Source organism: Oncorhynchus masou, chromosome 29, assembly GCF_036934945.1.
Source record: "Oncorhynchus masou masou isolate Uvic2021 chromosome 29, UVic_Omas_1.1, whole genome shotgun sequence".
Lineage (NCBI taxonomy): Eukaryota > Metazoa > Chordata > Actinopteri > Salmoniformes > Salmonidae > Oncorhynchus > Oncorhynchus masou.
The window spans coordinates 59,249,561-59,262,579 of NC_088240.1; the positions used below are offsets into that span (position 1 = coordinate 59,249,561).

The window sequence follows — 13,019 nt, forward strand, 5'->3', positions numbered from 1 at the left end:
GGAGGACCCATGCCAAATCTTTTCAGTCTCTTGAGGGGGAATAGGTTTTGTCGTGCCCTCTTCACGACTGTCTTGGTGTGTTTGGACCATGTTAGTTTGTTGGTGATGTGGACACCACTCTCAACCTGCTCCACTACAGACCCATCGATGAGAATGGGGATGTGCTCAGTCCTCCTTTTCCTGTTGTCCACAATCATCTCATTTGTCTTGATCACGTTGAGGGAGTGGTTGTTGTCCTGGCACTACACACGGCCAGGTCTCTAACCTCCTCCCAATAGGCTGTCTCGTCGTTGTCTGTGATCAGGCCTACCACTGTTGTGTCATCGGCAAACTTAATGATGGTGTTGGAGTTGTGCCTGGCCATGCAGTCATGAGTGAACAGGGAGTACAGGAGGGGACTGAGCATTAAATAATACCTGCAAAACACTTGTCTCAATGTCAACAGTGAAGTGGCGACTCTGGGATGCTGGGCAGAGTTGCAAAGAAAAAGCCATATCTCAGACTGGCCGATTAAAATAAAAGATTAAGACGGGTAAAAGAACACAGGCACTGGACAGAGGAACTCTGCCTCGACGGCCAGCATCCCAGAGTCGCCTCTTCACTGTTGACGTTGAGACTGGTGTTTGCGGGTACTATTTAATGGACCTGCCAGTTGAGGACTTGTGAGGCATCTGTTTCTCAAACTAGACACTAATGTACTTGTCCTCTTTCTCAGTTGTGCACTGGGGCCTCCCACTCCTCTTTCTATTCTGACTAGAGGCAGTTTGCGCTGTTCCGTGAAGGGAGTAGTCAAATCAAATCATAGTTTATTTGTCACGTGCGGCGAATACAGCAGGTGTAGACCTTACAGTGAAATTCTTACTCTCAGGCTCTAACCAACAGTACAAAAAAGGTATTAGGTGAACAATAGGTAAGTAAAGAAATTAAAACAACAGTAAAAAGACAGCAAAAAATAACAGTAGAGAGGCTACATACAGTAGCGAGGCTACATACAGTAGCGAGGCTATATCGCCTGACTTCCCTGCCAGCTATACACACGACTCTGACACTGACGAGTTTCAGAAGAAGTTCTTTGTTTTTGGCCATTTTGAGCCTCTAATTGAAACCCACAAATGCTGATGCTCCAGATACTCAACTAGTCTAAAGAAGGCCAGTTGTATTGCTTCTTTAATCAGAACATCAGTTTTCAGCTGTGCTAACATAATTGCAAAAGGGTTTTCTAATGATCAATTAGCCTTAATGATAAACTTAGATCAGCTAACACAACGTGCCATTGGAACACAGGAGTGATGGTTGCTGATAATGAGCCTTTGTACACCTATGTAGATATTAAATGTCAGCCGTTTACAGCTACAATAGTCAATTACAACATTAACAATGTCTACACTGTATTTCTGATCAATTTGATGTTATTTTAAAAGAGAAAAAAACGTGCTTTTCTTTCAAAAACAAGGACATTTCTAAGTGACCCAAAACATTTGAACTGTAGTGTACATTACTATACTGCAAAAATTAGGTGGTTGGGAGCTTAATAGTTAGAGAGGCGGATCTGTAGCCGGAAGGTCACCAGGTCAAATATCCAGTTGTGCGCTAAATATTGGGGTTGATCAAAGTGACATGTGACATTATGGGCCAGTTCCCTGGAACCAGATTCAGCCTAGTCCTGGATTAAAAACATTCACAATAGAGAATCTTCATCGAAAGTGTGTTTTAGGATTAATCCAGGATTAATTTGAATCTGGGTTCAGGAAACCAGCCCTATGAGGACTGGATGTGGTATGTGCACCTGTTGCACAGTCATGATGCTGACTCCAGTCTGCTGGTCATACACAGCTGGAGTCTCCACGCCATCCTTGAACCACTTCAGAGTCGTATCCTTGCTTACGTTGGTCACCTGGACCCAGAAAGACAGAGGATTCTAATGATACAGTAACACTGTGCACTGAATACATTCATAACAACACACATGCATATCAGAATCCAGAATCCATGTGATTATTTCATAACAAAGATAACAACATATTGGATATTTATAAATTACCTTGCATTTGATTATAAACTCACAGTCCTCTGTCACGGTCCATGACAAAAACTCCAGGAAATAGGGTCCTTGAAAAACAGAGCGAATGATTAACTGTGTCCACTGGACCAGAGATACAGCGGCTGTCTTTGCTGGCAGTCAATCAATGAAGCTCGCCATATTCTGGTGTGTCAGCATTATATATTATGTTCTAAAGTTATAGCTGCCTATTTGACAGGAGCATTTTACGCAGAAATCGGATCTTTATCCACTGTTGGCAGTAAATAGAAACACATCCTACATGGACTTTGGTCAGCCGGATCCGGCACCTCTTAGATTTGACTTTTTCGTTCCGCCACCCATTTGCCTGGATCCGGTACCTCTCGTGGCATGATTTATTAATTGTTTCGCTGTTCACACTGTAGACATTTTAATAAAAACGATCAGCGTTAAATCAAATTGCCTTCTTGTTATTTCCCCCCCCCCAAAACAAAACACCATCATGTAAAAGCATGGTGATCCTTCTGTGTAATCATCTTATCCTGCCACACTGATTCCAGACCTGCTCTCTTATTTGTACGTAGAGACATGGGGAGGGGCCTTGTGGGGTAAGTAACTGATCTTGACACAGGTCTTGGTAGTGGTGGTCAGCCGGTGAAGAGGTCCCTATGTAATCACGTTACATAGCCTAGGCTGGTCGTCTCCCTACTGACACGCAGTCAGTCAGGAAAGCTAAGGCCAGCTTCTTCAGGCAGAAGTTTGCATCCTGTAGCTCCAACTCCAAAAAGTTCTGGGATACTGTGAAATCCATGGAGAACAAGAGCACCTCCTCCCAGCTGCCCACTGCACTGAGGCTAGGTAACACGGTCACCACCGATAAATCCATGATTATCGAAAACTTCAACAAGCATTTCTCAACGGCTGGCCATGCCTTCCGCCTGGCTACTCCAACCCTCGGCCAAGCCCTTCCAGCTCCAGATAGCAGATGTTCTGAAAGAGCTGCAAAACCTGGACCCCAATCTGGACCCTCTATTTCTGAAACTATCCTCTGCCATTGTCTCAACCCCTATTACCAGCCTGTTCAACCTCTCTTTCATATCGTCTGAGATCCCCAAGGATTGGAAAGCTGCCGCAGTCATCCCCCTCTTCAAAGGGGGAGACACCCTGGACCCAAACTGTTACAGACCTATATCCATCCTGCCCTGCCTATCTAAGGTCTTGAAAGCCAAGTCAACAAACAGGTCACTGACCATCTCGAATCCCACCGTACCTTCTCCGCTGTGCAATCTGGTTTCCGAGTCGGTCACGGGTGCACCTCAGCCACACTCAAGGTACTAAACGATATCATAACCGCCATCGATAAAAGACAGTACTGTGCAGCCGTCTTCATCGACCTTGCCAAGGCTTTCGACTCTGTCAATCACCATATTCTTATCGGCAGACTCAGTAGCCTCGGTTTTTCGGATGACTGCCTTGCCTGGTTCACCAATTACTTTGCAGACAGATTTCAGTGTGTCAAATCGGAGGGCATGCTGTCCGGTCCTCTGGCAGTCTCTATGGGGGTGCCACAGGGTTCAATTCTCGGGCCGTCTCTTTTCTCTGTATATATCAATGATGTTGCTCTTGCTGCGGGCGATTCCCTGATCCACCTCTACGCAGACAACACCATTCTATATACTTCTGGCCCGTCCTTGGACACTGATGCTCCCTGCGCTTTTAACAGACCTCTGAGACTATCACAGTGCAGGTGCATTTATATGGAGACTTGATTACACACAGGTGGATTGTATTTATCATCATTAGTCATTTAGGTCAAAATTGTATCATTCAGAGATCCTCACTGAACTTCTGGAGAGAGTTTGCTGCACTGAAAGTAAAGGGTCTGAATAATTTTGCACGCCCAATTTTTCAGTTTTTGATTTGTTAAAAAAGTTTGAAATATCCAATAAATGTCGTTCCACTTCATGATTGTGTCCCACTTGTTGTTGATTCTTCACAAAAAAATACAGTTTTATATCTTTATGTTTGAAGCCTGAAATGTGGCAAAAGGTTGCAAAGTTCAAGGGGGCTGAATACTTTCGCAAGGTACTGTAAATAAAAGTTAAATAAAATATATAAATATTTAACACTCAAAATGAAGTAATAGACACTACAGCCAGAGTCTTCAGAAAATCCTTAGAAGGAAGCTAATTGTCCCAGCCACATGCCCGCTCATGGCTTTGAGCAAGAAATGGACTCTTAGGGGTTCAATGGACATGACACGGGGAGAGTCATTGTGGGAGGTTCTGAAAACTAAGGTAGGACATTTTTTTCCCTTTACAAACTTGTTCAGTACTGTGAAGGTAATCTGAATAGGTGTTTCACACAGGAAGGCCTATATATGGTCATATGTGTGTTCTGCTGTAGCCTTCACTGATTTATCTTATTTGAAGTTATATTCCAATATTGTGAAATTTGTTCAACTGCTGCATTTGATGTGTTGAAAATGAAATGAAATGCTGGTCGTGTCAGCCCCACAATTGAGCATGTGTGCACAATGCACAATGTGTTCTGCAGTGTCGTCTAAAAAGGTCGCTGTACATTGACATCTGGAAAATGAGGCTATAAGAAATTCAGACTTGTGTAAAGCCCCGCAGCTATACTCAGGTATGTGGGCCTACTGCAGTGATGTCTAAAATGCTTTGGAGAGTTTCACCACCGTAGACAGTAGGCTACTTGACTGTTTACTCTGTCTGCTGCGCTGCCCCTTTGTGTTTGACTGTTTACTCTGTCTGCTGCGCTGCCCCTTTGTGTTTGACACTTTTTTTCTCCATGTGTTCCGGTACCTCAGAGCCCCTCGGATACCCCCCCTCCCCCACCCCTCCTGCACTCACTATGTGTTCCAGGACCTCCCGATTTACAAAATTAAGCACTGGATCCAGCCCAGAGGTCAGGGGTGAACTAGGGGAACACTCACCTGACTTTCTCTTGTAGTCCATTCTGTTGGCTATGGACTGAGCCAGTGTCTGACGGAACTCTGTCAAAGACACAACCACAGGGTCACTTCCCTACTGGCACACCAAGGATATGTAGTAACTACCAACAATAAGACAGTAACATTGACTGCAATAACCAAATCGATTGGAACAAATCTATATATCAGGCCATGCCAAACATTTACTGCTCTTTAGAGTTCACAGAAATAGTAAGCTGCCCTTTTCACACTATTGTGCCGATCTGAAGCAAACTGTGCTGGCTCAGCACTTCCAGCAACTATGGTGGATGCGAAAACAGGCCAGCTCATCACAGCTTGGTTTAGCTCAGCTCGGTTCGGTAGTATGAACATCCTGGTGATGAGTTTGGGTGACCAGATGGACTCACTCTCGTCCACGAGCACCAGGGTGAACTGGTTCTTGGCGCGGCCGTCGCAGAGCTGGGCTGTGTAGGAGCCCTCATCCTCCTTAGACAGCTGGTCAAACAGAATCTCTATCAGCCCACTGGCCTTGTCAAAGTTCATCTTGTGGGCCTAGAGAGAGAGAAGAGAGAGGACACACACGCAGGCACGCGCACCTCACAGAAAACACGTTTCTACGATAACTTCTACAAGTGTAACTTGCATGTTGATTTGAGCTAATCAAGGCAAGGGGATAAAATGGGGGAAATGGGGTTTGGTTTATTCACAAAATCCTCATCTGTAGTCATATAGTAATAAACCCTTAGCAGTGTTGACGTTCACGTGAACACACGTGCATGGATGCTATTCCATACCGTGTAACCCTGCGCAAGACATGGAGTCCAAAAACATGCAAGTTGTGTAATATTAGTTTCACCCAATGGAAAATCCACATCTGTTGCAACAACCTCTGCCGACAGTAGTCTTCCAAGCGGTGGTTATTTTTTTTCGGTTGATTTCATAACAAATCAACACTGCTATCATGTTGCTACGCACATTCTGGTGAAAATCTTTATGAAGGTGATTTGTGTTTAAATGAAATTGCAAGTATGATGGTGAGGGTAAACATGTTTTATTGTGATTGTTTGTGTGATTACTTTCTCTTTCTATACAGTCAATACCTCTTACTAATGCAAACTTGAAAGGGGAACTATAAAACATTTAGCTATTTTGTGGCACATCTAGATTTCGTTGATTTATGGAGATTTTCACTAGAAATTAAAATGCATCCGGGAACAAATAACCATCTGCATATATTCAGAAATAAATGTCTGTATGCAAAATGCAGTAGCTTATGCTTTATGCACACCTCCGGTAGACATGCTATAACTTGCCTGGTTCGGTCTATTTCTGTTTTAACCAACTTGTCATCGCCTTCCTATTCATACAACACTGCACCATCGATTAACGCAGGAACATTCTGACACCCAAGCTAGTTTTAGTATTCATTTGAGACATACACTACTGACAGACCAGTAGGCACAAGATGTAGTTCTGGGTTCTGAGATTAGAACACATAGCGTGTGTTTTGAAGAGCTCCTTACTGCAGTACTGGAGATCTCTCTGTCGTTGAGAATGAGGCGGAGCTCTGCAGCGTTGCTCAGGCTCTCAGTCTGCATCCAGAGACGCACGTTCCCTTTCTCTGACACCTCCACCTGCCACTTGGAGCGCAGGGCTATCACTGTAGGGGGAGAGAACAATAAAGAGGGAATAGGTTATGTGTTCAGGTTGGCCTCCAAGCTTCCGCAAACAAAATCATCTAGGAAGGGTGCTCAACAACAATGTCAGGAATTGAAAAATAGGGCTTACCCAAGAAAACATCTGAGGGAATAGCGTGTTGAAATTGGGATGTTGAACAATATATTATCCCTGTTTCTATTTGAAAAGGAGTACTAACGACTGTTTTAGCTCGATAGAGACTTGTATTATTACAGAGACTAAGTCTTACATGGGTGGCAGATGTGCCAGCCGAGCTCAGTCAGTCTGTCCAGATCTATGGGAAAAGAGAGAGAGGGGGAATTACAGGGAACAGCTATCTTTTGCGCAGGTCTTCTTTAGCTTGGAGTATAAAGTACCTTCCGCGGTAAAGGTGAAACTGGAAGAGATGTCTGGGTTGTCACTCATCTCTGCTGTGTACAGGCCCAGGTCCTCTTTAGTGGCGTTTGTGAAGGTTAGGATGGACCTGGGGATGGACAGAAGGACAGTAGGCTTAAAGGACAGACCAGGGGACTCAGTAGGCCTGAATGGGACCATAGTGCTCAGTGAAAAGGGTGTACATTTTGCATTGTAATGTGAGGTGAGGAAGAATTTCCACTGAGTCTGACCCTTTGGTGACCTCTTAACATTAAACAAGTCTCTCATGGGTTACATGCCCTCTCTCAACTCTACAGGTCACTCTTTTCTTTCTCTGTGAAAGACACACACACACACACACACACACACACACACACACACACACACACACACACACACACACACACACAACATTGCAGTACCTATTGTTCTCCCACAGTACCCTGGCTCTCCCAGCTTCAATAGCCTCTTTGTAGTTCTTGCGCCAGACAAATGTGCTCTTCTCCGTAATTTCAGTGGCCTCAAAGGCCAGGAAGATGAAGCCCTCATTGTCCACACCAATCTCTATGTCTCTGGTGCCTGATGGAGAAAGAACATGAATCAAAAGTAATTCTGGTGATATTGTTAATCAGGGACCTGGTATTGCTAAAATCAAGCCTGGTCCCAGACATGCTCTTTGGCCAACTCCTATGGTCATTGTTACTCCTATGGTCATTGTCATTGCTAACTAAAACCCTAAAATGACTCACCTGGTTGAGTCTGGGCTCTGATAAGCTCAGAGGGCAGAGAAGGGATGCCCATTCCAGCCTTGTTGAAGGCACACACTCTGAGACGATAGGTCCGACCTGCCTGGAGACCTGACACCTGGGAACACAATCACACCAAAATGAAATATTTGATACATTTTATCAAAAACAAAAACATATTAACTCTATTTCAATGTATCTATATCCTTATTACAATAAACCAAGTATATCTCACCAACCTTCAAAAAGGTATCTGCAATTGGCTCGTCATTCACAGCAGTCCAGCTCTGTGATTGGTCGCCCTCGCTCAGCTCCACCAGGTACCCTGTGATTGGTCCTTGCTGTCCTTCGTAGAGAGGCACTGCCCATAGGAGGACCAGAGAGTTATGCCTCACCTCCCTGAATTCCAGGTCATACGGGCAACCTGGGGGGATGAGTGGGGTTAGCATAGTAAGCATAACACAAAGAGAGAAATATGGATCAAGCCATACAGTCTTTCATTCTATACAGTACATGGATTGATAAGTGTCTACTGTGTTAGAAAAATACCAACCAGACCTGGGTGCAAATACAATTTGAAATCAGTGTTTGGAGTGCTAGGTGGGCAGGGTCTGCACTTTTTGGAATTTTCTATTGGTTACATTGCAACATGCATGCTTATTCATGCAGAGATAAAGTATTTGAAATGATTTAAAACCAGGATAAAACAGGGGGAATATTGATATTTATCCTTTTCCCCGTGTTCTATAATCACCCATAAACAGCCAAGTTGTCCGTGACAGAACAGGCCATCATAAAGAAATGAACAAACAATAATAATAACATTTAAAAAACAAGTAAAGTGATTTTGCTTAATCTACCCCTTCCTTCTTAGTGCCAGTGCACGGTAGTTCATTTGCTTAACGATTTTCAGTCGCATTTAAATTATTTACGACGCGGGGAGAGCCGGCTGGATTCAGCTGGATTAATGGGCTGTGTGGGATAAATGGTGTGTGGCTCTCTCCATTTCCAATATGAATATCACAACAGGCAGCGTTATATGAGAAACACAGCTGGCCACGGCTGTGCACTGAACTGCTCCATTACCGAATGGCAGAGTGAGTAGAGAGAGACAGAAAGAGAGAGAGAGAGAGTGTGTGTTTTAGAGAGCAAACGTGTGAATGTGTGTGTGTTTTAGAGAGTAAACGTGTGTGTGTGTGTGTGTGAACAGAGACCATGTGTGTGTACAGCGACCATGTGTGTGCATCCGTGTGTATGTGTGTGTTTTCATGATGATTGCATCATCCTCACCTGGCTCAGGCATGGTCCACTCCTCACACAGGAAAGCCTCACTGGGCTCAGAGGGTTTACCAACACCAACCACATTGGCAGCAAAAACACGGAACTGATAGTAATGCCCCCCATCCAGATTACAGACCTGTAAACAAGACACCATAAAATGAATACAGTTACTGCATAAATTACAACCAGGGTTGTGTTCATTAGGACACACCCAGGAAAAACATTTCAAAAACATTTTTGCAACAGAAATGAGCATTTCTTATTGGTCAAGTTTTCTGCTTGGTGCCTACTGAACAATACTCTGGTCATTGAGAAAACAAGGGTCAGCTAGCTTTGAGTTTCAGTACGTCAGCTCTTGCATGGGCAAACCGTGGACAAAACAAAACAAGGTACCCTTTAAAGATAATGCAACACAGTAGCTGGATTACCTCGGGCATATTCGCAGAGATTCATCTTAAATCTGAGGTTGTGTTCTCACGTCCTAATTTAGCTTGGTTTCTCAACTCCACACATATGGACATGACGGTGGAGTTGGGTTGCGACGACTCTGGAAGGAGTGTACCTCCAACTACATCGAGATGCTGTCAGTCGAGATGAGGAAACAGTCCGTGGTTGCATTTGATTAACGTTTGATGATGGATTTCAGCAAATTAAGAAAGGCATGGAGGTGCAGAGGACAAACATAGGTACACGGTAAGGGTTTCCGTATTTACACTCTCGTCTCTACTCAACTCCATTGATTTGATGTACACTACCGGTCAAACGTTTTAGAACGCCTACTCATTCAAGGGTTTTTATTTTATTTGGACTATTTTCTACATTGTAGAATAATAGTGAAGACATCAACACTATGAAATAACACATATGGAATCATGTAGTAACCAAAAAAGTATTAAACAAAGTAGTCACCCGTTGCCTTGATGATAGCTTTGCACACTCTTGGCATTCTCTCAACCAGCTTCACCTGGAATGCTTTTCCAATAGTGTTGAAGGAGTTCCCACTTATGTTGAGCACTTGTTGGATGCTTTTCCTTCCCTCTGCAGTCCAACTCAACCCAAACCATCTCAATTTGGTTGAGGTCAGGGGATTGTGGAGGCCAGGTCATCTGATGCAGCACTCCATCACTCTCCTTCTTGGTAAAAAAAGCCCTTACACAACCTGGAGGTGTGTTAGGTCATTGTCCTGTTGAAAAACAAATGATAGTCCCACTAAGCACAAACCAGATGGGATGGCGTATCGCTACAGAATGCTGTGGTAGCCATGCTGGTTTAATGTGCCTTGAATTGTAAATAAATCACAGACAGGGTCACCAGCAAAGCCCCCCCCCCACACTATAACACCTCCTCCTCCATGCTTTACGGTGGGAAATACTCATGTGAAGATCATCCTTCACCCACACCATGTCTCACAAAGACGCAGCGGTTGGAACCAAAAATCTCAAATTTGTCCATTGCTCGTGTTTCTTGGCCCAAGCAAGTCTCTTCTTCTTATTGGTGTCCATTAGTAGTGCTTTCTTTGCAGCAATTTGACTATGAAGGCCTGGTTCACACAGTCTCCTCTGAACAGTTGATGTTGAGATGTGTCTGTTACTTGAACTCTGTGAAGCATTTATTTGGGCTGCAATTTCTGAGGCTGGTAACTCTAATTAACTTATCCTCTGCAGCAGAGGTAACTCTGGGTCTTCATTTCCTGTGGCAGTCAGTTTCATGATAGCGCTTGGTGGTTTTCGCAACTGCATTTGAAGAAACACTCAAAGTTCTTGACATTTTCTGTATTGACTGACCTTCATGTCTTAAAGTAATGATGGACTGTCGTTTCTCTTTGCTTATTTGAGCTGTTCTTGCCATAATATGGACTTGGTCTTTTACCAAATAGGGTTATCTTCTGTATAACCCCCTACCTTGTCACAACCTAACTGATTGGCTCAAACGCATTAAGAAGGAAAGATATTCCACAAATTAACTTTTAAGAAGGCACACATGTTAATTGAAATGCATTCCAGGTGACTACCTCATGAAGCTGGTTGAGAGAATGCCAAGTTTGTGCAAAGCTGTCATCAAGGCAATGGGTGGCTATTTGAAGAATCTCAAATATAACATTTATTTTATTTGTTTAACACTGTTTTAGTTACTACATGATTCCATATGTGTTATTTCATAGTTTTGATGTCCTCACTATTATTCTACGGTGTAGAAACAGTAAAAAAAAACTTGCATGAGTAGGTGTTCTAAAACTTTTGACCAGTAGTGTACACTTGTAAGGTTGAGAACAACTTGGCTAATCCTAACTGAGCCACATACTGTAAAGCAAAGATTAATTTCTGCCAGTGTCGTTTGCATGGCTTTAGGAAGGGGATTCAGATCATTGATCCCAACCACTTTATTCACAGCCACTTAGCCTTTAAAGTCCTTATCGCCTATGAAGTTATTCTGCTTTCGGGGACTGAGCCATGGGACAATAGCTATCAATAGACAAACCTGAGGGGCTTATTTAAGTGTGATAGGAATCACACCATCGAAAGACTATGCCTCCTTTTTTATAGATTGGTCACTAGGCTAGCCCTAATTAGGTACAACAAAAGCCTCTTCATCAAATCAATACGTAGACAGGACTGCGTGGAGCTCTGCAGTGAAGTATAGTGGGGGTAGGGGATAAGGGGCGTTCCTCCCAAAGTGTCTGTCGATTCAACTTATCGCCACCAGATGGCATCAGTTCTCCTGATTCTGAATCAGTGGAAGTAAAGGCACTGCAGTCGAAATGGAGGTGGAATTCAAACTAAGCGAGATAACTAAAAATCCTAAGGGTTCACATCTCAGACATTCTTCTAATGAGGCTGGATAGGTGCCATGCCTGCCTGACTGCTAAACCAGTGGTGGTGGAAGGAAAAGATTCAGGGGGTAAAGTCATTTATATTGGCTTACACAAGCAGGAAGACCAAAGTGTCCCGAGCATGACGCCTCCGTTGGATCAATATTCTAATTTATCTCATTTACATGAAGGCAGCAAGTGAGCAGCTTGTAAAAATAAGAGCGAAAAGGAACTATTACTGGAAGAGACTGGGCAGTGGCAGGGGCTGGAGTTGCCCAACAGAGGGCACTGCATGTGGCCACTGTTTTCATTAATGCCTGAAAGCAGATCAATGGCTTTATATGTTAAATACCTTGGACATTAGGGCACACTGTAGCAATATGTTTTGCAATAGAAAACAAAAACAAGCGTTTCTTATTGGACATTGCATTGTTTCGGTCTGCTTTCTTCTGCCTCCTGAACAAGACCCTGGTTAGTGGAAAAGCACGGTTTGCTCCAAACTTCTAAACTATTTTGCAGTATGGCAGACTTTGAATTGCTTTGTTCTGTTGAGTCTAAAAACAACATTATAAAATGGGTGGTTTGAACCCTGAATATTGATTGGCTGACAGCCGTGGAATATCAGACCGTATACCACGGGTATGACAAAACATTTGTTTTTCCTGCTCTAGTTACGTTGGTAACCAGTTTATATTAACAATAAGGTACCTCGGGTTTTTTTTATTTTATTTTTTATTTCACCTTTATTTAACCAGGTAGTCAAGTTGAGAACAAGTTCTCATTTACAATTGCGACCTGGCCAAGATAAAGCAAAGCAGTTCGACACATACAACGACACAGAGTTACACATGGAGTAAAACAAACATACAGTCAATAATACAGTATAAACAAGTCTATATACGATGTGAGCAAATGAGGTGAGATAAGGGAGGTAAAGGCAACAAAAGGCTATGGTGGCAAAGTAAATACAATATAGCAAGTAAAACACTGGAATGGTAGATTTGCAATGGAAGAATGTGCAAAGTAGAAATAAAAATAATGGGGTGCAAAGGAGCAAAATAAATAAATAAATTAAATACAGTAGGGAAAGAGGTAGTTGTTTGGGCTAAAATATAGATGGGCTATGTACGTACGGGTGCAGTAATCTGTGAGCTGCTC

At 43.3% G+C, this 13,019-nt stretch overlaps 1 protein-coding gene across 2 annotated transcripts in view; it reads right to left on the reverse strand.

Moving 5' to 3' along the window:
• myom3 (myomesin 3) overlaps positions 1 to 13,019 on the reverse strand; it is a 75,029-nt gene that overhangs the window by 5,645 nt on the left and 56,365 nt on the right. For both annotated transcript variants that reach the window (XR_010452347.1, XM_064945457.1), the window contains exons 19-29: positions 9,062 to 9,188; positions 8,011 to 8,195; positions 7,775 to 7,889; positions 7,448 to 7,604; positions 7,028 to 7,134; positions 6,901 to 6,945; positions 6,497 to 6,633; positions 5,381 to 5,525; positions 4,977 to 5,036; positions 2,042 to 2,109; positions 1,787 to 1,894 (exon numbers count right to left, since the gene is read on the reverse strand). Coding sequence is in view for 1 of the 2 variants with exons in the window: in XM_064945457.1 (XP_064801529.1) it covers positions 1,787 to 1,894; positions 2,042 to 2,109; positions 4,977 to 5,036; positions 5,381 to 5,525; positions 6,497 to 6,633; positions 6,901 to 6,945; positions 7,028 to 7,134; positions 7,448 to 7,604; positions 7,775 to 7,889; positions 8,011 to 8,195; positions 9,062 to 9,188 (1,254 nt within the window). In the remaining variant the exon portion in view is untranslated. The remainder of the gene's footprint in view (positions 1 to 1,786; positions 1,895 to 2,041; positions 2,110 to 4,976; positions 5,037 to 5,380; positions 5,526 to 6,496; positions 6,634 to 6,900; positions 6,946 to 7,027; positions 7,135 to 7,447; positions 7,605 to 7,774; positions 7,890 to 8,010; positions 8,196 to 9,061; positions 9,189 to 13,019) is intronic.